Raw genomic sequence first — 27635 nt, 5'->3', positions numbered from 1 at the left:
ATAGTGTTCTTCCCTCAACCCCAAACACAGCCAGGGGCCATTTCCTGTTCATTCTATCTGGCAATAGCAACTGTCACCAGACCTCCTTGGAAATCCTCATATTTTCTTTGAGAACCCTAAACAGAACAGCCGGTTCTCTTAACCAGGGAGCCATCTCTCCAGCCCCCTTCTTCGGTTATTTGAATCAGATCTTTTATAACTCTAGCTGGTCTCATACTCTGTGTATAGTCAGATATGACCTTGAACTCCTGATACCACCGTGACCACCCCCTACGCACGGGGATTGCAGGCATGCACCGCCACACCTGCATTTCTTAATAAACTCTTTCAGATGAGGTGGTGCCGTTACCTTTCAGGTGGATTTCTATTAGCACCACATATATAATTGCTAATAATCTCAATCGTCTACCTTTTGGGGTTGTTTCCTTCTTAAGTCTTGGATATTTAGGGATAAGGGTAGCATGCATGTGCTATGGTATCCTGTAGTGGTCAGAGAAGTCTTGCAGAAAGCTATTGTCTCTTTCCACTGGTGGATCCTAGAGATCAAAATGAAGTCATCAGGGTTAGTGACAGGCATGCTTTATCCGCTAAGCCACACCACTACTCCCTAATAGTCCGTGTTTAATGTCTGCCACTCAGCACAACCTATGTCATTCTCTGTCTCTCCCTCTCCCTCTTCTCTCTCTTTCCTGTCTTCTCTTCTTTTTTTTTTTTTTGTTCCCGTTCTATATGTTTATTTTTGTTTATTTCTGAGCTCACTGTAAGATCTCTGTAGAGAGCAACAATGCACTTAGTGTCCCTTAAAAAAATGCTTAGCCAGGGCAGAAATGGAACCATGACATGAGGTAGAACTCCATTTCTGGAACTGTGGCAGTCTGGGTATATGAATACTGGAACTAAATGTATCAGCTAAAGGATTTTTCTTTAATGTAGCACAAAATGAGGAGAAAAAAAAAGATTCAACTGAAAACAGGGAGAGGAAGCAGGTTTTTGCTTCCTGAGGGTACCTGATACAGCTTGGTGATCCTGGGTTCCCCCTCTGGTGGGCGTACAGTGTTGAGATGCCCACAGATATCTAGGATCAGTGGTGGCTGAGAGACTCCTATGTAACACTGTGAGTCACACCTCTATTTACAGTAAACTGCTTTAAGGTGATAAGAATCAATGTGTAGTCACGGGGTTGGGGGGGGGCTTGCATTTATGGGTTTTCTCTGAGAGCCTTATTCTAGTAATTTATTTGAACTGGATTTTGTGTTGATCCTGCTCTAGCTGACAGAACCTAACAAAAATTCTGACCAGGATGCTGAGTCTACCTTGGTGAGTTGTCAAAGACATGATCCTGAGTCACATCAACTCATAAGCAAATAGCAGAAGATTCAAACAAATGAAATAAATAGCCAGGAGCTGAGAGCATCCTGGTCTCATTGAAACCTGAGAATTCTACGTTTTCCTTTTGAGGACAATGTGCTCATTAGTCACTTGGCGTCCCTTCTGTGTCCCGGACTGCGTGCTGTTAGCTCTCCACCAATGATGTCATTTTAGCCCTTTTTATCGTGCCTCAGGAATTCTTCATCTTGCTGAGCAACATGAACTGGCTTTACCGTGTCTAAGTGTACTTACTTCTCTGCCATCCCCACGGGCTTTGGCAAAGGGAGAAAAGTTAATGCAGAGCTCGACCCACCAGTCTGGCCCTGCGTGTGCCGCCATTGCCAAGAGTCTCTGAGGCTTCTGCAGACGCTTGTAGGAACCCAGCATTGGAGAAAAAGTGCTGAGAGAAAGCCTGCTTCAAATCTTCCTCTACTATGTCCTACCTGAGCTTCTTAGCTTGTTTTTCTGTGATTCAGGTTTCTGTTGTCTTGGTTTTTGGTTTTGGGTGTTACTTGGTTTGATTTTAAATCTGGTGGGGGGGGGGTGGAAGAACACAGTATATTGTCATAAGCACGCTTCTCCAGAAACAGACTGCCAGGATGTCAGAATTTACAGAAAAACAGTAGATTGACAAGGCTTAGAAGCTTCCGTGACATGGACTTGTAGTGGAATCAGTCTCCCTTGATAGCTTGGCTGAGACGAAATCGGGTTATTTTATCCGAGCCTCATTTACTAACATTAGCTCTCATTCTGAACAGCACACAGCAGATGCATCTGCACTCGTACCTATGAGCTGCCGAACAAATGCACGTTTCACAGGCTGTAGCCTTAGTCTGAGAGGCTTCAGTCTGTACTGATGAGATAAGGGGCCAGACCATGGTCGGGAGGGGCTGCTGAAACAGGGCTGAGGGTGAAGCTGCAGATTTCAGCTTAAGGAGAGGCCAAAGCGGGTCTAGAGCAGGAAACCAGTTAGAAACAGGAAACAGCAGTTCACGGCAGGGTCCTGAAGGGCAAATGGGCAAAGGTAATGGTCAGACAGACAGGAAGTAAGGAGTTCTCACCCAGTTACCTACACACCAGGTACTAGATGGTAGGTGACTCTGGGGCTCTGCCATCACTATGTCAGATTCCAATCACTTTGCAGGGGTTCAGGTGAGGGGTTACACCTCTCCTTAGTCTGGTATGTTCAATACGCTCTCAGACATAGTTTTCCTGCTATAGTTTTAACATGCCCGTGTGTCCCTACATTCTCAACATACCCCAACAAACATAAAGGTTTTTTCCCAGTGTTACCAGACAGTCCTAGTTTCTGAGGCTACCCAGGGGCTGTGGTCGTCCCTGTCAAAGTGGAGTCCAAAGCTGCTTACATAGTCCTAGGATAAAGCACGGCCTGAAAAATTATTGCTTTATACAACATGGACAAACTTACCCTGGGCCATAGCCTGACCTCAGCGTACATATTTAATGTATGTTCTCTGCTTTGACTATGTAGCTAATAAGGATAGGCATATTATGTGGCTGACTGTGGGCATTAGCTGGCTGAGCCTCAGCTCCCGAGGCAGGACATTGTATTTCGGTGTCAGGAGTATAAACTAACCACAAAGTAAGCTGTGAGCCAATCAGCAAAAGGTGGGGGGTTAAGGCTGTCTCCATGCTCCAGGGTACTTTAACCATCCCTGGAAGAAATAAGTTTGAGGTTTTATTTATTTTTATTAAACTTTTAGTACTTAATGCTGATACTATAAAATCGGGGTATATGAACTGGAGATAGAGCTCAGTGGATAAGAGCACTGTCTACTCTTTCTGGGAACTCCATTCAATTCCCAGCACCCACATGGCAGCTTACAACTACCTGTAACTCCTTTAAAAGGCCTAATAGTCAGCATGTACCTGCCTTGGCATTATTGCCGACCCCTCAAGGCACGAGGACCCCTCCCTTCCTATTCTGCCTCCTCTTCCAAGAGCCATGAAGAAGTTTGGTTTGGCTGGAAATCTCACTATTGACAATAATTCCATCACATGTGTGAGATCAGGAATGATTGACTGCTTGGCTTTGTTTGATTTGGGACTGTAAAGAATCCATCACACCAGATGCAGTTTAAATGGGACTTGATTTCTTTTCTTTCTGATACCTCATTCTAAGATTTATTATTATTTTGGCTCTAGAGTATCCCTTTATTTCTCTCCTTTATCTTTTATAGTGCTAATGACCTAGCAGCACCTTGTGCATGTTAAGTAAATCCTCTTCCAGTGAACTCTGCCCTGCCTTCCCATCTCGTTATCCAAGTGTTCAATATCCCTGTGTTGATTTGAAGTTCTTACTGCCAGGCATGTAGTTTAGCTTATTTTTTTATATTAGAAACCCCACGACTCCAAATATTACAGATTATTCCTAGATACATGTTATGAACATCACGACGCAAGGATCTTCCAAGTTTGCTCTTGGGAATGGATTGGTTGTGTTATGAAGTCTATGTACATCAGCCTCAAAAGCTAATGCCATGGGTCTGGGGAGATGGCTTAGTCAGGAAAGTGCTTGCAAGGCAAGTGTAAGGACCTAAATTCTGTCTTTGGAACCCATAAAAGCCAGGTTTAGCAGCACACACCCACAATCCCAGTTCTGGGGAGGCCGAAGCAGAAGGAGGGAGCTTGTTGGCTACATCATTGGTGAGCGTCAAGCTCAGTGAGAGACTTGGCTTAAAAATAAGGTGGAAAGTTATTGAGGAAGACCAATTTACTTCTGGCCTCTACATGAGCACATGTACACATGTTTATGAGAATATATACACACACAAGCACACACACATATACACAGGCACACACACACAAGCACACACACATATACACAGGCACACACACATATACACAGGCACACACACACATAAAGGTACCACACAGGCACACACACATACACAGGCATACATGCCCCCACAGGTACACAGGCACATACACACAGGCACATAGGCACACACACACACACACAGGCACACACACAACACACACAAAGATATCACTTGGTTCTCCAAGTTTCTAGTGCTCATTTTCTCATTGATAATATATAATTACAATGTCTTTCAGAAAGCCAGGTTAGGATAAATCACTCTGGGTGTTTTATGATACAAAAGATTCCCATATGTAACACTTTTAACTGCCTCTTCCTGTGAGGGACCATCCCCACCTACTGCACTGTCTCTGCTCTTCAAAACGAAAAATCTATAGGTGCCCCTGCTAGGAGAGTAGTTTTTCCCCATCGAGAGATTAAGAAGCACTTGGAACAGCAAAACCTTAATATTTTAGAGATCATTAATTACCTGATGAGGTATTTAAAACAGGATACATTCTTATTCCTTCATTTAACTCACATTTTTTAAAATAAGGAGCTTAAAGTATAATCCACATATATGGGAGCTTGAAGGGAATATAGAAACAATGGATGGGTAGAATGAATTGGTTTTGCTTGTCTAAGTTAATAGGATGAAAATTGAGAGAAAGTGATAATGGGAGGAAGCAGACATGGTCTGTGTAGAGAGAAGTGACCATGTAACACAATGGGGCTGGGAATGTGTGGCCATCACTTTGGTCCCTCCACATTAATTCACATTTGTAAAATCGCCAGTAGACCTTGCTTTCCGGAACATTTTGCTCAAGGGTCTGTTCCTCCTATTTCTGTATCTCTATGTTTCTCTTTGTAGTTTAAAGAGGAGACAGTGTTAAAGATTTAAAAACGGGGTGGGTGGGTTTATAATCATCACAAAGCTATAATATTCCTTAGCAACCCTTTGTCAACCCTTTGTCACAGCCTCTGGGAGCTGGAGGGAGCAAGCGCTTATCCCCTGCTGAGAGCTCCAATAGTGTCTGTGTTTACCTTCCTCATTTATTTTGGAAGGGGCTTTTAAGAACACTGTTAGTTTATAATTTTTTTGGTAATAATAAATGTATGTGCAAGGTTCGTGATAGATACAGTATAGTCCAAAAGTTGAAGTCCATTAAAAATTGGAATGTTGTGGAGTATGAAGTAATGAATACTAATTACTCCTTTCATGTCTGACAGCTCCCCGTAGGCCAATACATCAGCCTAGACTTTAATTTGGTTGGAGTAATGGTTTCATCAATAGTGCATTAAATCTGTGTTTGAGAAGATGCACAGTTGAACCTGACCTACGCTGTAGATACCTGCCATAAAAGGGCCAAAGGCTGACGACAGATGGATAATTACAAATAATTAAACCCACCTAACTCCAGACAATCCTAATTTTATTTAAAATATATCTTAACGCGTCAATCGACAGAAAACATATCTGGGAAGATTTATCAATATGTATTTTTTCCCAAAGCAAATTTACTGGCTTACATATTAGTGAAGTTGCTGAACTGTGAAGCATCTTTATAACATTTTATCACTTTAAGCTTTCAAATCCCCACAAGCATTACAGAAGTCGGTTCTGAACTATAATCTTGCCCAGAGTAACCTCACTGCAAGATAAATGTTCGTTTGTTTCTCAGGATATAAATATTTTTTAAAGATAATTTTTACTTCTTCCTGCATTTGCTCCCCATATAACAACAGTCTGTCTTAGAAAGAGACCCAGTATTGGGTTACAGATATATTACCTATCTGACATAAATCTCCATTTTACCAAAATAATATGGTAAAAAGGAGACAGCCTTTTGTTGACATTTGTTTTATAATGACTGGCTTTCTTCACAGTGGTGGTAACATTAATAAAAATTGCCTTGTCAGCCGGTTTCCAGTTATTAAGTGTTACGTTGGTGGTGGAATAGTGTGTCGTGTTTAACTGTAGGACTGTCTGAAAGAGTCTTGAGTAAGACCCTCTCTGTGAATTCATTCTTGCCCTCTAATAGTTTAGCCTACATTAATCCAATAATCAGCATTTAGTCCCCCCACCCTCTAACGTCAAAATTAAGTTTTTATTGTCAGGAAAAAACACGATGACACCTTTTCCATTCTGACCCTTAGTCCAGGCTATAAAAGGAAATATAAAGTGTCACGCAAGGGTCTTGTGGACATGGCTTGTGGTCAGATCACAGGATCTGGCTCTTAGATTTCATCTGGAAATTATTACCAAACCCTGCTACAGATTTAAAAGGAAAAGAACACTTTGAATTCTTTTTCAGAAAAGCAATCTTTTAAAACATCAGTACCCTACCTTCCTAATGCTGTGACCCTCTAATACAGTTCCTCATGCTATGTGACCCCAATCACAAAATGATTTTCATCGCTACTTCACAACTGTAATTTTGCTACTATTATGAATCATAATGCAAATATTTTTGGAGATAGACATTTTACAAAGGAGCACAGGTTGAGAACTTGTACTCTGAGCCAACATTAATGAACCCAGAATGTCTCTTGTTTTTGGCACCATACTATAGTATTTCAATATGGTAGGGGTGTGTGTATGTGTGTGTCTCTGTGTGTGTGTGTCTGTGTCTGTGTGTGTCTGTGTATGTACCTGTGTAGTGTCTGTGTGTGTGTGTCTGTGTGTGTCTGTGTGTCTGTGTGTCTGTGTGTGTGTGTATGTGTGTGTCGGTGTATGTGTGTGTGTGTGTGTGTATGTGTGTGTCGGTGTGTGTGTGTGTGTTTGTGTGTGTATCTGAGTATGTGTCTATGTGTCTGTGTATGTGTCTGTGTATGTGTCTGTGTGTGTATGTGTCTGTGTGTGTGTGTGTCTGTGTATGTGTGTCTGTGTGTGTCTGTGTCCATCCACATGCATTCGTGCATTTATTCCAAAAAAGGTAATTTTCTTTTTGCTTGCTGTTTGCTTTTTGTTCTTCTATGCAGTGTTTCCTGGAGTTCTAAAATACCCTTTTTTGTTTCATTTTGAGATTCTGACTGAAGCCATCTTTTACGTAGAAGGGCACACTGGCTATCTGTGCTCACCTGTGTGAAGGAACGGGCAGATTAACTCATTTCTGCTCCTCCAGGGCCTTCATTCCTCACCTTCAGGGTTTGCCAGCTGTGAAGCTTTCAGCCCAAAGCCTTTCAAGAAGAATTGGGTTTGACCAAGAGCACCGCCCTCCCTGCTGGGGTTGCTAAGTTACAGCTCAGCTCCCCGCACCACACACCTGAGCTTTTTGGCTACACTCAGCAGTAGCAGCAGGCACTCATTTTGAACAGCAGGGTGAACCGGAAGGCTTTTAGATGTCCATTGAAAGTTGATTTCTTCTCTGGAGTGTGCTTTTATGCTCAAGTAGTGGGGCTCTGTTATTTATTTACCATAAAACCTAACTTCTATCTTTACCTGAATTGTCCAAATTAGAAAAAGAACCAGCTATAGAATACTACACAATATCTTTAGGCAGTTTGTCCCCAAACCTCAAATCCTACAAATGCTTTTGAAGGAGTCCATCTGCAGCCATTCCTAGTGAAGACATGGGCGTGCCTCCAAAGCCCGTCTTCACTGTAAACGAATTGTACTGTTTTCTGTGTTCCGTACAGGATGGCTGCAAAAAATTAGTGACGGTATTTGATTTGGTCATGACAGAGATCTGTTAAGGTTTCTGTCATTCAAAACAGCGTCTCAGCTGTAACCATGCTGTCTGGAAAATAGCTCCAGTAGATGTAAGAGACTCCCTTGGTTTGTGAATGTGCATCCCCGAGGTTGGGACATTCTGCCAGAAATGGTGATGAGCATTTTTAATGTCATCACTTTCAAGCAGAGATTTGTTAGTTCTAGGCTAGCCTGGTCTACATAATGAGTTCTAGACCAGCCAGGGGTACACAATAAAAGTCTGTCTCTAAAAGAAAGAGGACTAGGTGTGGGGAGCTCTGGCAGGAGGATGGGGAGCCCTCCACTATCTTGGTTAGGGTTTCTGTTGCTGCAAGGAAACACCATGACCAAAAAGCATATTGGGTAGGAAAGGGTTTATTCAGCTTACATCTCCATGTTGCTGTTCATCACCAAAGGAACTCACACAGGCAGAGCTGGAACGTGGAGGCAGCAGCTGATACAGAGGCCATGGAGGGATGCTGCTTACTGCTTACTCCCCATGGCTTGCACAGCCTGCTGTCTTACAGAACCCAGGACGACTCATAATGGGCTGGAATCTCATGGAGGCATTTTCTCAAGTGAGGCTCCTTCCTCTCTCCTGACTCTAGTTTGTGTCAAAGTGACACAAAACCAGCCAGTACGTGTGTGTGTGTGTGTGTGTGTGTGTGTGTGTGTGTGTGTGTGTGTGTGTGTGGTGATGGGTTTTTTTGTTTGTTTGTTTGCTTGCTTGCTTGTTTGTTCTTGTTAGCATGTCTGTTGTTGCTGTCTGTGTTCATGCCTTGTTTGGGCAGCCATGTTGCTAAGCTATTATGAACAAAGTCTCCCTGTCATTTTTAGAAGATATAATCTCATGGCAGATTTCCTGGTTCTCTTAAATCTTTCTGTCCCTCTTCTGTGACGGTCTGTGAGCATCAGTAGCAGGGGCTGAGTTGTGGACATACCCACTGGGGCTGTGCACTCCACCATCAGCTGCTTTCTGCATTTTGGCCAGTTGTAAAGTTCTTTTGACTTTCTGTAAGGGTCTTCCTCCATTGCAAAAAGAAAGGGGGCTACACTTATCAGTGGTGTCTAGAGTAAGTATTTACCTTGCAGCAAGGAATTGTTTGTTTAGTAGTTTGTTTAGTGAATAGATTCTTTCTAAGATCCACGGCCTTGCCTCAGGTAATTGGCTAGGTTTTTAGGACCAAGTATGATTTCTGTCCTTTTGAGCATACCCTAAGTCAAATTAGACAGCTGTTGGGGACTTCTAAGATGGGTGCCACTATTATACCCTTAGGGATGGATGTCTTGCCATGTTGGTCCTTGCTATGAAAATTCCACATTTTAACATCCAGATTCAGAATCTGACCTTGGAGACAGTGCAGCTGTCTTTGAAGGCTAAAGACTGGCTTCTCTAAGAATCTCTGGTAACTGCCAATGTTAGCACAAGGCTTTCAGAAAAGTGATGTGAAAGTCGGCCAGCAAACCTGCTCATAGGTTCTCAAAGTAATGTGTGCATTCCACCACCAGCATAATGGAGACCTTCCATGACTGAAAGTAATGAGAAATCATTTTATTCCAGAACACTTTTGAGTTGAATTTTGAATGAACTTCAAAAGAATTCCTATATTCTGAGTATAACAGGATTTTATTAAAGCTGAATTTTAGTTAATATATAGTTGCAGATGATTGCATTTATTTCAGAATCATTAATTCTTCCTAATTATCATTTACTTTTCCTGGAAGTCAGAAGTCTGTAACTTTCAAATAATTAAAATAATTATTTTTAAGAGATATAAATTAAATAATTCATATAATAAATATGTTTAGTAAAAATTACAGATCCTAGACTAGGTACTTGAATAATCACAGCCACTTTCCTTCATAAACAACAGAATTTCTGAGCAAAGATCAGCTGGCCATGTGCTCTGAGCCCTGTCTATTTTTCCTCTAGTTGCCTCAGGTTAGTCCCAAGTCAGCTGTATCGTCTATGTCCTCTCATGATCAATGGCTAAACAGGTGAACAGAGACATTGTAGGCAGCCTCTATGAACACAAATTAGTCAGCAAAGAGAAACAGTGAAATAGATTTTATACCAGGTGTCCAGACACCAGGGTCTTAGTCATCCCAACCAGCAGGGACCTTGGGCAAATCATGAACTCTTTGGATCCATAGAAAGAATAATCTAGAGGGGTTAGTTTTACTCTGAAGTTACCACTCAGCAAGGGGAAACAGAATACCCTTGACTTACCCCACATCCAAGCCAATGAGCCCTTAGTGTTTGCCCTGGGAAAAATCATTTCAGTTCGCTTCTGAGCTGTAGTAATAAGTCTCTCACCTCCAAACCAGCCAATCTCATCCAGCTAGAAGGTGAAGGGGTAGCTAATTTCTTGGGAGGGTGTAAAAAAAATGTCCTCCATGGGCAACTGTAACCCAGATTCCTCCGAATCTGTGAGACTCACTGTGAGGGGATAAAAGAAGATTCTGTTTTTGAGGGTGGCGTGGCTGGAAACAAATCCAGACAGACTTTGCTTTAAGCACAAGTCTGCACTTCCTCCTTCTGTGACACTTGCCACAGCTCCAGCCAGCCATGGCACCTTGAATACTGGAAGTCAACCATGGGGTTCGCTCTGCTCACAGAAGCAGGGACGTTTGCCTGTCTTCTTCTCCATCCTGCTGGTCAATGCTGTTGTGGTTTAGAGTCTTCAAATCAGAAGAGAATGTTAACAGTCTGTTTAATTTTCCCAGACAGGAGATTAACCAAAAAATTAACCTAGCAGCAATGATAAAACCAACTGTGTCATTATGCAATTTTTGCCTTTCATAGATCATAAACAGCCCAATTGAGGATAATTTACTGTCCCCGGGAAACCTAAAGCTATCAAATGATGCTTCCAAGCGAGGTGCAAAAGCCCAGTTCTCTTCCACAGCACAACTCCCATCTCTAGTAACTATTTTCTTTTTTAAAATTTATTACTTGCTTTGTATATGTGCATGTATATATGCACATATGTATGTGCCTTCATGTGGAGGCCACAGCTTGATAACTAAGCCTCCAATTGCTTGCCACCTTTGTTTTCTGAGACTGATCCTGGAGCTCGCTAATTCATCTAGCTGGCTTGCCATCGAGCCTCGGGGTTCATTCACAGGCACGCACCACACAGGTATAATGTGCACAAGGAGCACTTTGCCACCCAAACCATCACCACAGCCCCTCACCCTCCTCAAATGTCAGCCCTTGAGAAGCAGATACGAACCCTAGCTCTTCATTTGCAAACATCTCATAATATACACAGGTGCTCCAGGGAGATGCAGCATTACCATAAGTGTGTCACAGTGCACTTGCTGTAAAGTGGACATTCGGCTAAATATTTAGCCAGTCAGAACATCTAACAATGACATCGTGAGATGTCCCTGCTTAATGTTGGCCTTTCTGCATTATTCTTGAAAACCTAAAGAGAGGTTATTCACAGTGAATGATCAGAACCATTGGTTAGTGTGGGCTTTTAGTAGAAATCACACTACCACACTAACTGATGTGATCCTCCCGAGAGGAAGTAAGCCTGCCAAGATGTGACCTGTGAGCAAAGAGGGATTGTAAAGGGTTAGAAAAATGAGAACATGTTACTATGGATACTAATATGTCAGATCCTTTGACAACAAGCATTGGCCAGTTTCTGCTCTAGAGAGATTTCTTGCTGAGGCCCAAACACTATCTGCAGGCACAATGCCTTTCGGTTGAGAGACTAGTACCAGACATATTTCAGTTTGAGGCTTTGTTTGTTTGTTTGTTTTTAATTTGGGGTTATTGCATGGTTGTAATGGGATATCTGGGGGATGTGACTCCAGTAGTAAATATAAAATCCATGTATGTGGCTTGCACATTGACACACCTAGAATGATGGGGTGACATTGCACATGTTTTATTTTATCTGAACTTTGACCACAGCCCATGTAGGAATCAGGGGTGGGACTTGCCTTGTGAGATCCTGCTGGTTCTCAAAAAGATGGGAATTTGAGGTTTGCTGATGGCTTCCAAAAGATAGCTGTGATGTTGGTGGTTTGTTTGTCTGGTGGACCGTGAGAACACACAGAAGCAAGTACACATCACACACACTGAAACTAATTAAGCTTTTACCACAATTCTTTATATGGCCCTGGTGAGCTCTCCCAGGCTCTCAGTTAGTTTACCCTCCTTTCCAACATGACACAGAATCAAGGAATGGAATGGGGCCTTCCCATTCTCATGGTCTCAGGGATCTCCTGAGTGTCTGCATTGTGGCCCCTGTAGGTACATCAGGATTGGCGATAAAGAATGCGAATTCAGCAAGAACTTCCGCCTCATCCTACACACAAAACTGGCAAACCCACACTACAAGCCAGAACTACAAGCCCAGACGACCCTCCTCAATTTCACAGTCACAGAAGATGGTCTCGAAGGCCAGCTGCTGGCAGAGGTGGTCAGTGTGGAAAGGCCAGACTTGGAGAGGCTAAAGGTAAATATATCATAATGCGTCACCCCCGGAACGAACTCCTCACCCCTCAGCAAGGTGACAGTGCCAGATGCCTGTCTCTGAAGTAGGATTCTCTAACTGAGGAAATTCCATCTTAGTTAGAGCTTGGACCTCATATCCAATCTCCTGTCTGTGCTGGGATCCCGGCTGGCTTGAGCCTGTGCACACCTTGTGGATGCTTCCAGACTCTGTGCATTAACTGTCTAAATGGAAGGCTGACTTCCTGGATACATCTCTGGCTCTTATAATCTTTCTGTATATATAAGTACAATGTAGCTGTCTTCATACACACCAGAAGAGGGCATTAGATCTCATTACAGATAGTTGTGAGCCACCATGTGGTTGCTGGGAATTGAACTCAGGACCTCTGGAAGAGCAGTCAGTGCTCTTAACCGCTGAGCCATCTCTCTAGCCCTCTGTCTCCTCCTCTACAAAGGTCCTTAAATGCTTTAATGAAGACATTCCATTTGAGACTCGGTGTTCCAAAGTCTCCCACTCTCTGTACATTGTGATTTTGGGGGTTTCTATGTTACTTTCTCTCTACTGTGAGAGGCAGCTTCTCTGACAATGGTCAAAGTGCTGATCTCTGAGGGTTTTGTTTTACACCCTAAATTTTTCATTTCCGGTTTTTTTTCTGTTTGGGTCTTGTCCGTTGATCTCTTTGCCGGATTCTACTTCTGTGTCTTGATAATTGGCATTGTTTCATTCCACCATTTGTGTTTTCTCAGACCTCATTAAGGGATTCATTCAGATCCCATTTAAGGTCCTTAAATATATTCATAATTACAGCTTTGAAGTCCTCGTCTTGTGCTTCAGCTATATTGAATTTCTCAGGGCCTACCGTAATAGAGGTGCCGGGTTCTAATAGCAGCATTGCTTTGGCTCTTCGTGTTTCTGGTCTTGTGCTGGGATCTGAGCATCTGGACTAATGACACTTGAAGTATTTCTTGGCACTGACATCTGATCTTGTCTTTGATGAGGGGGTGTTGTGTTCTTTGGATGCTGTTGCCCTCTCTGGATACCAGGAAGGTGTGGTGGCTGTGGGCGGCCCTGGTGGAAAATGCTCCTGAGTCCCAGGCTACTATGGCCACTGGCAGAAAATCCTGTAGATTGTCAGCTGGTACAAAGCCATACCTGAGCCTTACTCTGAGGTTTGTGTTTTCTCTTCAGACAAGCCTTTGCCTGTGAGAGCACTCTGTTTCTCTGGGTAGACAGTCTTGTTTGTAGGGCTGGGGCTTTGGCGTGTTTAATATTTGTTGTAGCGTGGGACCATAGGCTTCTGTTTTCTCCAGTATTGTTGTTTGCTTTCTTTCCATTGTTTCAGATTTTTTCTATCAGGCAGACAAACAAAAACTTCCTTTCTTGAACAGAATCTGAATCTTACAACTCTCTCACTTGGATCCACTCTCATTAAGCTGGATCCAGTCAATATGGTTCTGAAGGATACACTTTTGATAATGCGGAGGAGGAGGAAGAAGCCGGGAGGAGAAGGGGCAGTCGAGGTACACCAACACCACCCACATCTGAACATCGGGAGATGGAAGGCCCAGGACAGGCCCTGAGAGCAAGCCCCAAGCACTATGACCCTACTCCGCCCCCCACAGCAGGACTCCAAGCCCCCCACAGCAGGACTCCAAGGAGGGGGGCCGATTGAGTCCAAGCTAGTTTGGCCACTTGGTTTTCAAACCCTTTCTGTGTGAGGTTGGAAGTCTTGGAGCAACCAAGTTACCTCATAGCCTGTCTCCTTGGTCATCTTAGTTTCCCCATAGCGGGATTGTGGTAAGGGGAAGAGAAGGCTCTGTACATGGGACCCATCAGAATGACCACAGTTTCCCTGAGTTACCCCTCCCTCTGCCCCCAGCTCTGGGCAACAGTGGTTATTCATCATCTTTGCTATGAAAATGTGGCCCTGCCTCCCAGAGAGAAAACAGGAATGTGGAGGGCTCCCACGCCTGGGTACTCAGGAAGGTTTTTACCCTCTTGCATAGACCAGGTACAGTTTAAGTGTTCTGATAGTGACTCTCTGAACTCTCCTGTCATGTTTTTCTGGTGACAGTTGGCCCAGGATCTCTACTCTCAGTAAAAGAAGACTGCTTCACTCTTCCCTTATTGTGAAGTCTCCCTCACAATAGGTCCTCCAAGGTGTTTTAATGTCGGAGTGTAAGCCAGAAATTTCTATTTTCTTAAACAGAGTCTTTCTAGAGGTTATTGATGTTACATAAGTACCCACCTTTAGGTTCTAACCACACACTAACATGCTGTCTGAATTTTTAAAACAACTTTCATAGTTGTGATCAGCCTGATTTTTAACCGTTGCGTTTTATCATGCTTGCACCGACTCCTGTGACTCCGTGACTATGAGAACGGTGCTGGACAAAGCGGAGACTTAACCACCATTCCTGACGTTTCCTATCAGCTGGTTTTGACCAAGCACCAGAACGACTTTAAGATAGAGCTGAGGCGGCTGGAGGATGACCTTCTCCTGCGTCTCTCCGCTGCCAAGGGGAGCTTCCTGGATGACACGGACCTCGTAGAGCGCCTCGAGACCACCAAGGCCACCGCAGCAGAAATCGAGCACAAGGTAAATCCCCAGCAGGCTCTGCCAGAAGGGAGCGGGTGACAGTTGTCAACACAAAACGAAGCTCTTGATTCAAAGGAAGGAAGAGCTTATTTGGGAGCTGTGGCCTGGGAACACCGATACAGGTCACCCCAAATACTGTCACCCAATGTGGCAACAAATTCATGGTGTTTTTATAGTAGCCGATAAAAAGAAAATAATTAACCAAGGAACTTGTATCAGGTAGATGGGTTTTAGCAAAACGGGAAATCTACGATGCTACCTAGGGACATTCTCAGTTTTAAAGTAGGTAGAAGCTGGTGGCTTGCTAAGAGTCATTTTAAAGGTTTTTATGATCTATTTTTATTTTATGCACATTAGTGTCTTTCCTACGTGTGTGAGGGTAGCAGATCCTCTGGAGTTACACAGTTATGAGCCGACATGTGGTTGCTGAGGATTGAACCCAGGTCCTCCAGAAGGGGAGCCAGTGATCTTAACTGCTAGCCAGCTCTCCAGCCCCATTCTAAAGGTTTTTGCTAGTTATGTGGTCAGACATGAATATGTGGGCCATGAATAGCTTTCAAGGAACTAAAAATTTAATTTGGCTCTGGTGTATGTTTTAATGCTCCATGATCAGAAAGTTCTATCCTTGGGCCTTGGAGAATCTTAACATGTGTGTAACTCTGAATACTACCACCCTTTGGGAATTTCAGTTCACACAATGTCATCAGGGTCTGGTGATTCCTCTAAGAAGACAGGTTTAGTGTATAATTTAGGCCACTTAATAAATAGCCCTCAATGCTTGGGTTACCAGTACAGGATTAAGAACAGACATGGTCCAATTTGTACTTCAAATTCCACAGAGATTTAGTCATTCAATTATGTTAGTATTTCTTGTGTGACCAGTGTTGGAGCCCGTTGGTTTATATGGTAGAAACTAGAGGATGGGCAAAGTTTAGGTCCAAGAAATAATATCTCAGTGCATTGAGTTTTTTGAGAAATCTCTTGAGCTGAAGTTTTATTTTAAGGCCTCTGGTAGCAAGAACCAAGCAGGGAATAGTCCCATGTGGGTCTCTGCATAATGTACCTTGGGAAAATGACATTTTTCAAAAGCCAACTAGCCGTTTCCCCTGAACAGCTTCCTAGTAAGTGAGCAGCGTAGATCACAATGGGCCATGTGTGGTGTGTGCACTTTGGACTTCCACAAGTGGCCACTAACTCTTAACACTGCACAGTTTGGGTCAGAATTAGACTCTTGCTTGCTTTGTGGCTTATCCTCCTGACTAAGTAATCAGCTAATTACCCAGCAGAAACTGTGTCGCCACACACCCAATGCATGTGCCTTAAATTAAGCAATGCGATAGAATCCCAAATTACTCTCTCCTTTTAAGTACGTGTTTTCTAGGTGGCTCCTAAGATAGTAAAGATTAGAGCAATTAAGTAAATTAGGGCTTTGAGTCAACTTCCTGTCTTCTTAATGTATCACCATGAAGTCACAGCCCCTCTGCTCTGTATGCCATTCCCACACATCACAAGTCAAGACCATAGACGTTTAGAGGGAAATATTGTATCACTTAAAGCTGCAGTGGGCCGGTGGGGTGGATTCTTAGAGAAAAAAAAAAAGAATAGATTTGTATTTGGTTTTAGAAATAGGTTTTTTTTTTTTTAACCCTTAAAAAAATGAGTAATTGATGGTGATACATATCATCTTGGAAAATGTGCCCAGAAGCTAATAAGTAAGAGTAAGTGGGGATGTTTGAGTATGTGGAGAGCAGCTGGGGTTGGAATGAGATGTCTAGCCTCAGAGGCTGTTTAGGAAGCATGACTATTGCAGGTGCCATTGACCTTGGCTGCACTTGTGGATCTCAGCACCTAATAAAATCACTGGCACTGAGTTGACCCAGCAGACTTTTAAGAGCCATCCCTGGGAGGTGATATAGCTGGGTTATTAAGGCCTGAACGAGAGAAGGGAGGCAGGAAGGTGACATTACTCAAAAGCAGATTCTGCAGAGGCAAAACAATTAAGGTCATTTTAAATCTACATGGTTGGAAGCAGCCAGCACCCTCTCCCTTCACAGTGGAATGCCGTTCATGAAAAAAAAAAAAGGTTATTTGAAAATAGTTTAAGAATCTCTTTTCCCATGGGAAGAACAACATTATCAACCAACCAAACCCTCCAGAACTCCCAGGGACTATAACACAACCACTGAGCACACATGGAGAGACCCATGGCTCCAGGTGCATATGCAGCAGAGGATAGCATTGTCTGGCACCAATGGGAGAAGAGGCCTTTGGTCCAGTAAATGCATGTTTTCCCAGTGTAGGGGAAATGCCAAGGCGCTGAGGTGGAGAGGGTGATTGGGAGAGGGAGCACCTTCATGGAAGCAAGTGGAAGGAGATGGGGGGGGGGGGGATAGGAGGAGGAAAGGTGATAATATTTGAAATGTAAATACAGAGAATATCCAATTAAAAATAATTTCTTTAAATTTTGTCATTTATTATATGGATATATATAATGTTATATATATAACGTGTGATATGCACACATCGGTATGGGCTCCGATGTACCACCCTGTATGGAGGTCAGAGGACAGCTCTCCAGAGTTGGTTTTCTACCCCCACCCCCCAGGTTCGAACTTAGGTCACTGGACTTGTGTGGCGAGCACCGTCACCCGATGGCCATCTTGCTGGCATGGACTTAGTACTTTCATCAAACCTCATGTCCACAGATGTCAGGTCGCTTGGGTACCTCACTCTCGGCTGCAGCTTGTTCTTAATGAGCACACTGTGGCATTGCAGACCAGACTCAAACTTACAGCAATGCTCCTGACTCAGCCTCCCAGCTCCCGGGAATACAAACATGACCACATCAGGCTCAACTAGTAATAGTTGCTCATTTCAGATATTCCCCAGAGCTCTTCTGGCGCTGGCATTTGTTTAGAAAACACAAAGACAGGTTGCTGCTGTCATTTGCCCCCATTACAGGTGACAGAAGCCAGAGAAAATGAGAGAAAAATCAACGAGGCCCGTGAGTGCTACAGACCAGTGGCAGCGAGAGCCTCCCTTCTGTACTTCGTCATCAGCGACCTCCAGAAAATCAACCCTGTCTACCAGTTCTCCCTGAAGGTAATGCCGAACAGGCTGAGGAAGATCCCCAACTCCAGAGGTCCTGGCAGACAGGGAGGAAGAAGGGGGTAAAGCATTTAAAGCAACTATTACATGTATCAGATTCCCTAAAACATTCCAAGAAAGCTTTTCAGTTTTCTCCTCACAAAAAATAAATAAAAAGGTAACGTTTTCAGATTTCAAACAAACTGCCCCCACATGACAGCTAGGATTTCAGCTTGAGCCTCTCTGACTCCAAAGGCCAGGGTCTGTCCCATTCTGCCTTCGGAAACGAATCCTTAATGAGCTCCACCGTCATGGAGCTTGTCACTGGGTGTGTAGGTCAGTTTTTGTTTGTTTGTTTCGGTGTTTGTGTCTTCTGAGACAGGGTTGCTCTGTACAGCTCCGGGCGTCCTGGATCTCACTCTGTAGTTCAGGCTAGCCTCCAACTCAGAGATCCACTTGTTTGCCTCCAAAGCACTGGGCCAAATGTGTCTGCTATCACCACCCTAGGCAGGCAAAAAGACTCATGGGACAGTGAAAAAGAAGAATCTAGAGGGATGATTACCAGGGGAGCAGTGGATGAGGGAGAAGTGGCAAAGAGAGAAAATCAACTAAACTACACTTTGTTCGAAACACCATAAGGTAGTGCCATGCATGCTTACATAAAGATTCTGAATCATAAAAGCATCTAAAAAAGCTACCACACAGCCATGTGAAATTGTCAGGTAGCTTTATTTGAGTGTGCTTTATGTACAATTTTCTGGTTTGATTTTTATTTATCCATAAGGAGTAAGTGTTGTTTTAAACACTCAAAATACCATGTTGGTAACTGCTGTGGTCAATACTTTAAACACTACATTAATTTCAAATTTTTAAGTAATTGACTCAGCAGATCAAGGCAACAAAAAGTCTGACAGCATGCGTTCAATCCCCTGGACCTACCTAGTAGAAAGAAAAGAATAATTCTACAAGTAGCCCTCTAACCTCCATGTATAGGTGGACATACACTATCTTTAATGAACACATAGGGAGGGGCACAGGCAAAGCCATCCAAAGGAAGTGTTGTTTTAGGAAGAACTTGAAGGAACGCACTAGCAAGTGTTGGATAACAGGGCTATTTGAGGCATGAAAAGGCTGAGCATCACAGGCCAGAGGGTAATGAACATAAGGACAAAAGTTACAAGAGACAGAACCCAAGAGAAAGGTGCATTGGACTTGATCCTAGAGAGCTTCACAGGCTGTTAAGAAATCTAGATTACATTCTCTGTGCAACAAGAAGGTAGTGGAAGGCCTCTAGCAGATAGATGACTGAGACGGTAGCAAAGAATCAGAAGTAAACATACACTAAGTATGATTTGGATCTGCAACCTCAGGCCCTTGGAGATGGTGTGTCAGTGAGGTGAGTGTAACTACCATGCATCCCACTATGTAACTTCATGTAACTGGCACGTGAAAGCCTTGACAAGAGCAATATGGTTGGATTTCACAACAGCAACAGTGTATAAAGAGAATAAGAAAGCTAAACCCTTAATGCCTGCCTAGATTAACGGGTGCCCAGACCGGACTAAGGTATTATATGCAAATGGCTCTGTGCTCTAATACTTAAAATGCATTCATGTAGAGAGACAGATGTGTACAAATCCATATCCTTGCAAAGAACCAGCCTCCACTTGTCCTGAGGAAAGGGGTGTTTGAGAACTTCAAAAAGAATGACTCAAAGTCAAACCATGGGTAGTCTGCTGAGATGGCGCTCTACACAGGTCTCTGTAGATGGCTCTTGGCTCTGTAGTCTGTTCAAGACTACCATCTCTCTAGACAGCTCTTTCTGCTTGAGATAGTTACCTTACTAGAAATAATTCTAAAAGTTATCTGGATAGATCATGGGTTTTATGACCAGAGTCAGAAAAACTGTTATAAAAATAAAATCATTGGATTTTCTTGAAAAACCTTCTAAAAGAAACGTGTTTGTTCTCCGTGGATTTTCCAATCAAATCTAAAAGAGTTCTTTGCTCTCCAGAGATCTCCAGACAGCCCCTCTTTTGCTAGAAAAAAAAAATTCTAAAAATGAACTACTATCATTCTCTGCTAGCTCATCTCATTCAGACCAAAAGCCCGGTCTTTTATTTACACATTAATTCAGTCATTTATTCCAGGTTGCCTCTTGACCCCATCCCACACATCAGCATTCCATGACCTTAGTCCCTTGACTCTTAGGAAAAGCACAGCAAGTACATATTAAAAAAAAAAAAAAAAAAAAAAAAAACATGGCAAATACATTCAGAGATCTGCCTGCCTTTGTAAGCACAAACAATAAACTTAGCTGGGTAGGATCCAGTCCTGAGATTGCTATTCTGACCATACCTGGACCTAAATTCACTCTGTTCCAGGCTAACCTTGAACTCAGGAATCTGCCTGCCTTTGTATCTTTCTGACAAGCTGGCTTACCATGCAGTGCCTGTTTTTCCAGATTCACAAAGCTGCTCATAGAATTCATAGTACATCCCTATATTTTGCAGAGTTGAGAAATTATATATGTTTGAACTCATGTTTTCAGAGTTCTTTCCCATAACCTTAAGGGCTGTCCTGAAGGTCTCAGTTTTCACAGTTTCCTGAGATATTAAAAACACCCTTATCTTCTCTGATTGTCATGGAGTCATTAGCCTTGATAAACAGGACATTCCCCAATAACCTTGTCAAGGAGAATATTTCTTGAAGGAGGTACATGAAATATATATATTAGTTTCGTGCCCAGCAACTATTAACACTTGTAGAGCCCCATGCCCTGCTATCTCTGTTCTAGGTGCAGGAAACCATCTCACACCATCCCTCCACATGGCCAAGCAGGAGTCAGCACATACTCAAAATGACCAGACATGAAGTAAAGCAAATACTTCATAATTTTATAATAAAAGAGGAATTTTAAAACAATAATCATAGGACATCATCCCAAAGGTAGTTAATTGGTAGAATTAAAGATCATATAACCTGATAAAATGCTCAGGACTTGAGTATAAATTTCACTAAAGAAGAGATGAAAATGGCCAACAAGAATATGCAAAAAAAAATTTTTTTCTACATTGCTGATTAGGGAGATTCAAGTCAGAAGTGTAACAGGTGTCACCTCGTACAGGTCAGAATGACTACTATAGAAGTAAGACTCGGGACATTGTGGAGACGTTGCAGTTCCTTCATGCTACCTAGGTATCTGGGAAACAGGATGTCACTTTCTCAAAACCTAAAAATGGAATGGTAGTGTGAGCCAGCAATAACTCTATTTCTGGTTGTATATCCAAAATAACAAAAACAGCCCATGAGAAGAGAGCCCAAGACTGTGTTCATAGCAGTAATGTTACAGTGAGCCAACAATGGAGGCCTTCCAAATGTCTGTCAGTGAATGAATTCATTACCAACATGGCCTATGCACGTGATGGAACACCAGTTAGCCTTCAAAAGAAATTCTGAGGTATTTTGTGACATGGTAAAACTGCGGAAGCCATTATCCTGAGGGAAATAAACCAGTCACAATGATAAACACTGTCTGACTCCACTCACCCGACACACCTAGAGTAGGCAAACCCATGAACAGAAAGCAGATGTTGGGTGGCAAGGATGGGGCGTGGGAAAGATGAATAGTTGGAAAAGGTAGAGAGACTTGGTTTTGCAGGACAAAAAGGTTTTGAAGTTGGTGACATAATACATTCAAAATTGTTCAAATAATAAATTTTATATGCATTTCAAGCATAATTTGGAAGTAGGAAAGTCAAAGAATATGTATGGAGGAAGAGAGGATAACCTGGTTGTTAAACATAGACTTTGTAGAATCATTTTAATAATGGTCATGAACTAGGCATAGTGGCACACACCTATAACCCTAGCACTTGAGAGGCAAAGGGCAACAGGATTGACGTAAGTTCAAGCCAATCCTTGTTTACAAAGTGAATTCCAGACCAGCCTGGGTAAATAACAGAAGAGCCTGTCAAATGGCATGCATCCATGTGAACATACACATGCACACATATGCACATACACATGCACACACATGTGCACACTCATATCATGACATCAAACCTAGAATGAACAGTTTCTGTATGGCACAAACTCTCGGAGTGTTTTAGCAGCTCATGTAAGCATCATAAAAGCCCTACCTTGTCCCCTCTCCCCATGGATAGGGTGTAAGCTGTACCCTTGTGTGTCTGAGGCTAGCTGGACACTCAAGCATGACTTTACTCTAACAGTCACATTGGCCTTCCAGGCTTTTAACACTCTGTTCCACAGAGCCATTGAGCAAGCTGACAAGATGGAGGATACTCAGGAGCGCATCTGTGCCCTAATAGAGAGCATCACCCACGCCACCTTCCTCTATACCAGCCAAGCACTGTTTGAGAAAGACAAGCTCACATTTCTGTCCCAGATGGCCTTTCAGGTGAGGACACCAGTCCCTTGAAGCTTCCCTGGAACCCAAGGCCAACATCTTGGGTTAGTGCACATTTTCCTCCCACCAAAGGCAAACAGAAATGCCTTTTCAGAATCTTCTGATGTCAAGAAACTTGAGCATGGAATGGCTTTTGCTAGGGTGCTTTGGTTGGGGGAACTGACAACCATCCCTCTAAGAAACATCAGTGAGAGATACTTGGTTCATCTTCTCGGGTCCTATAAACAAACTTCCTAGGTCCTACCAAAAATGTTCTTTGAAGTCAGGGTTGTGAGTCCAGATCTGAGTTTCTAACAGTCTTTAAAAAGAAAGAATCTCACATGGCCTCCTCCATGTTGCTAGCAGAATTTCTACTTTAGGCTTCATAGTATTCCACTGCGTAAAGTTAATGCTTTTCTAAAAAAAAAAAATAAATTTCAAAAATGATTAATATATGATATGATTAATTAGCTTAATCTAACCATCCTACAATGTAACCATGTATGTATTAAACCATCATATGTTGTTCTATGAATAAATATATATTTGTACATATATATATTATTTGTCTATTAAAAATACAATTTAAGATTCTTTAGAACAATAAATAAGTAGAGGGGAAAAAAATACTCTATCCAAGCCTCATGTTTCAGTTTCAGTGACTCCTGTTTGTCTTTTCTTGGTTCTCACATGAACTTCTAAGGATTTGCTTAAATAAAAGGGCCAATGCTAAGAAGGGAAAATGATACCAGGTTCTGGTGAAATGTTGTTAGTAGCTAGTCCAGTGGGGTAGATGGGAAAAAGCACATTTGATACATCTTGTTTATTGCTGAGGATATTGGAACTGGAAAAATTGAGTCATTACAAGTGTTTCCTGTTTATTGCTGGCTTAGGTTTGAGATCAACCCCATAATCTAGGAGTTTATTTCAAACACAGAATAGACCCTTCTAGGATTCTTAGCAGTTATGCTTGGTTGAGCTGGCAGTTTCTTGTGCCGTTATCTTAATGAAAACCAGTTTACCTTTTGCACATGTGTGTTCTCTTGAGATCTTGTTGAGACGGAGCGAGATCCACCCCCTCGAGTTGGACTTCCTGCTTCGGTTCACAGTTGAACACACTTACTCGAGCCCTGTTGACTTTCTAACTGCTCAGTCCTGGAGCGCTGTTAAGGTACGTGACACACGTGCTTTCTTAACTCCTAATTTACTTTTAAGACAATGGTTTTCTTAACACTCACATTGTAAAAACATGCTAGATACTTTGTAGAAACATGTTACATACTTTGCATAATCCAATTGGCTACTTTCTTACCCAAAGATAAAGGAGCATTTGGTCTGTGTACAGGAGGAAACGTTATTAGTAATTATGTAAGTCTGCCATGACCTTTGATAAAAATCAAAGGATATAAAAGATAATTTTTAATTTAGTTAAATCTTGTTTCTTTGATCTGTTTCATTTTTATTATAGTTCTCTACCTTTTCTCAATAGATTTTAAAAATCACCATACAGTAGTTTATTTTTACTATAAAGTGGTTAAGCCAGGGTTGAAGAGATGGGTCAAGCATTAAAGTGCACCCACCCAGGTAGCATTGCTTCTATAAGCCCAGCATTGGGAAGGCAGAGACAGGAGGATGCCTGGAGCTTGCTGGCCAGCAGATACACCTGAATTACTAAGCTCCAGCTTCAACAAGAGACTCTCAAATAAATAAGATTGCCTGGCAGGATGGTGGGGGCACACCCCTTTAAACCCAGCCCTCAGGATGCTGAGGCAAGCAGATCTCTGAGTTCAAGGCCAGCCTGGTCCACATAGTGACAGCCAGGACTACACAGAGAAACACTGTCTCGAACCCAATAATAACAAGGAAAAAGGAGGACGAGGACAGTGTGACATTTGTTGTCTCTGAGTCTTACTGCCTCTGTCTGCTAACCTAGGCCTGGTCCCGGAAGCTTCTAGCCTCCATACAATCTAATCTAGGCCTAGAATGTTTTCAGTCTCGTAGACTTACTGCTGAATAAACTCAACCTTTCTACCTCTTTCTGACCTCTGGCCGTGTGATCGGCTCAGTTGATCTGGCTCAAAACTCCTCTCTACACTGACTGATTCTAACTGGCTCCTTTTAGCTTCTGACCATGCTGGGGTCCAGGAGTCACCTCCCAAACCACAAGAACACCAATCTTAGTCAGACAGGAAGAGTTTATTGAGCATATACCCCAAGACTGATTGATCAGGGCCATGGTTCAGACTCAGGAGCTAAACTGAACAGTGACATTGAATTAAAATCCTACAGGGCTTTTAAGCCTAAAATCCACAAACATGTGTCCCAAGGTGTTTTGTTTTTATTTTAACCAATCAGAACTTGGGATTGGGGACTTCCTTAGAAACATGTCTTTTTAAATACTTATCCTGCTCCCACTGGTTGGGGTATTCAACTGTGGCAGGGGACTTGTCTTATCTAACATTCATGCCTTAACCCGCCAACCAGTTACCCATGTTTATGTGCCTTTCTGCCAACTAGAATGTGAGTTCCCAGGAAGATCTTAAACTTAAACTTTACTCAACACCTACTCAAAATGGAAGTCTTATTCCAAGTGATTTCTTATATTGATACAGGTGTCTCTCTTATGTTGGGGTCCATTCTAAGGGTAGCTTATAAAAGCAAATACCATAAAACCATGTACGCAGGCGCTGGAAGTACTTCTGAGTGCTCCGTTCGGGTCCAAGCTTATTGTGGGTAACTATACAAAGCAGTTCTACTGACGTCTGTTGTGACTGGCTTCCAAGGGCACAGGACATGACAGACTATGTAATCAAACTGAGAAAGTTTCCTAGTAACAGCAGAAACATCTTCCTTATAATGAGAAGCTTCACTTATAATCACAGTAACAGCACAAAATGGCAGGCTAGCCAGGTAACAGTCACCCAGGCCTTAACATTCCATCTAGGCCTTAATATTTGACCTACGCTTTAACAACTGAGTTGTTCTGATGCCTCAGACTAACTTTGACAATGTGCTCTAATCTTACGGCTCCTTCTGAATCTCTAGCTTGTTGTGTCTTCACCTGTATCTAGCTTTTTTCCCTCCTCTCCGCATCCTTTCTCTGTAAAACTCTCCCAATAAAACTTCCTCTGTGCTCTGCATTGATCTTATTTAAGTCGCCTCCCTTTTCCCTCTCTCCTCATGAGAGTTGGGCATATCCTATTCTGTCAAATCTTTCTCTGATTCGTCACTCTGTCTGCCACTTAGTTAGACATCAGTTTCCAAGCATGAGTGCTTCCCTCTACAAACTAACTTTACCCTCATGAGCTAAAGCTGAGCCACATCACAACTAGAAAAGGGTTTTTCCAGTAAACAGTGCAAGCTTGGGGTTTACAGTATGATCAAGTATCCTGTAACAAATAATAATAAGGATAGCAATGATGATGATGATGGTGGTGATGGTGGTGATGATGGTGGTAATGGTGATGGTGGCTGTGCTGGTGATGGTGGTGATGGTGATGATGGTGATGATGGTGGTGATAGTGGTGATGGTGGTGATGGTGATGATGGTAATGGTGATAATGGTGGTAGTGATGGTGATGATGGTAATGGTGATAATGATGGTGGTGATGGTGATAATGGTGATGATGGTGATGGTGATAATGGTGGTGGTGATGGTGATGATGGTGGTGGTGGTGGTGGTAATGGTGGTGATGGTGATGATGGTGATGGTGATAATGGTGGTGGTGATGGTAATGATGGTGGTGGTGGTGGTGGTAATGGTGGTGATGGTGATGATGGTGATGGTGATAATGGTGGTGGTGATGGTGATGATGGTGATAGTGATAATGGTGGTGGTGATGGTGATAGTGATAATGGTGGTAGTGATGGTGATGATGGTGGTGGTTGTGGTGATGGTGATGATGGTGGTGGTAGTGATGGTGGTGATGGTGATGGTGGTGATGGTGATAATGGTGGTAGTGATGGTGATGATGGTGGTGGTGATGGTGGTGATGGTGATGATGATGGTGGTGGTGGTGGTGATGGTGTTGATGGTGGTGGTAGTGGTGATGGTGGTGGTGGTGATGGTGGTGATAGTGGTAATGGTGGTGATATTGGTAATGGTGGTGGTGCTGGTGATGGTGATATAGAGCATAACTGAGAAAGACACCTAGCATCTGCCTCTGGCTTCCATGTGTGTATACATATACATGAGAACACCACACACATATAAGCACATACACAAATGATAAAGTATTTATGCAAAACTGAATTGATGGCTCCTATTTCAGCTCCAGTTATTCTTCCTCCATCTCTCCTCCAGAAGATATTATTGTTGAGTTCCTCACCTCCAAGGCCCTCGATAGCAACCAACACACACTAAGCTCTGCTCTGTATTTTTGTTCTAAGAAGAAAATGCTCCCATACACTGAAAATAATGCTTTATTTTTGTAGTATATTTAGTTCTTTTTAGATTACAAAAAAAGTGGTGTGTGTGTCCCTTGTGCACGTGTGTATTAAAGCAGGTGCCCAGTGAGTACAGAAAGGACACTGAATCCCCTGAGCCTTGATTTACAGTGGACTTTAAGGGGCCCAGTGTGAATTCTGGGGACTGAACTCAGGTATTAGGATAAAGCAGTATAGATCTAACCACTGAGCCATCTCCAGCCCCTAGTTTAGTGGTTTTCAATCCATGGGTTACAACCCCTCTGGGGGGGGGGTCACATACCAGATATCCTGTATAGCAGATGTTTATATTACAGCTTAGAACAGTAGCAGAATTACACTTACAACGTAGCCGCAATATAATTTTTACGGTTTGGGAGATCATCATAAAATGAGAAACCATATAAAAGGATCACAGCATTAGGAAGGTTGAGAACCACTAGTCTAGAGAGTAGTTTTAGAAAATTGAGTTTTTAATTCAATTACCCCTTTAGAATGATGGATTTGTAACACTTTGTAATTCAGGGCCTCACCACAAGACAGCACAAGTGGTGGACTATGAAAACAATAAGAGAGTCCAACAAGATTAGAAAAGAAAAATAGCATTTGCCAAAATATGGAAGGCAAGGCAATGGAAGGGGCCAACCGGCAGGGACCTTTAGCGAGGGAACTTAGTTACAGACAACTTGTCAGAGTTAGGAAAGAGCTGGCAAAGAAGCTATTCTCCGCTCACCCTCACCACTGACACACTTACCACTGTC

At 42.7% G+C, this 27635-nt stretch overlaps 1 protein-coding gene across 1 annotated transcript in view; it reads left to right on the top strand.

Moving 5' to 3' along the window:
* DNAH11 (dynein axonemal heavy chain 11) overlaps nucleotides 1–27635 on the top strand; it is a gene marked incomplete at both ends in the record, with an annotated part of 271279 nt that overhangs the window by 212067 nt on the left and 31577 nt on the right. The window contains 5 exons of the mRNA XM_080921133.1: nucleotides 12151–12355; nucleotides 14790–14954; nucleotides 17916–18056; nucleotides 22291–22461; nucleotides 23498–23620. Of these exons, the coding sequence (XP_080777259.1) occupies nucleotides 12151–12355; nucleotides 14790–14954; nucleotides 17916–18056; nucleotides 22291–22461; nucleotides 23498–23620 (805 nt within the window). The remainder of the gene's footprint in view (nucleotides 1–12150; nucleotides 12356–14789; nucleotides 14955–17915; nucleotides 18057–22290; nucleotides 22462–23497; nucleotides 23621–27635) is intronic.

Source organism: Micromys minutus (genome assembly GCF_963924665.1).
Source record: "Micromys minutus genome assembly, chromosome: 1".
NCBI lineage: Eukaryota > Metazoa > Chordata > Mammalia > Rodentia > Muridae > Micromys > Micromys minutus.
This window is presented reverse-complemented; position numbering and strand designations above follow the sequence as displayed.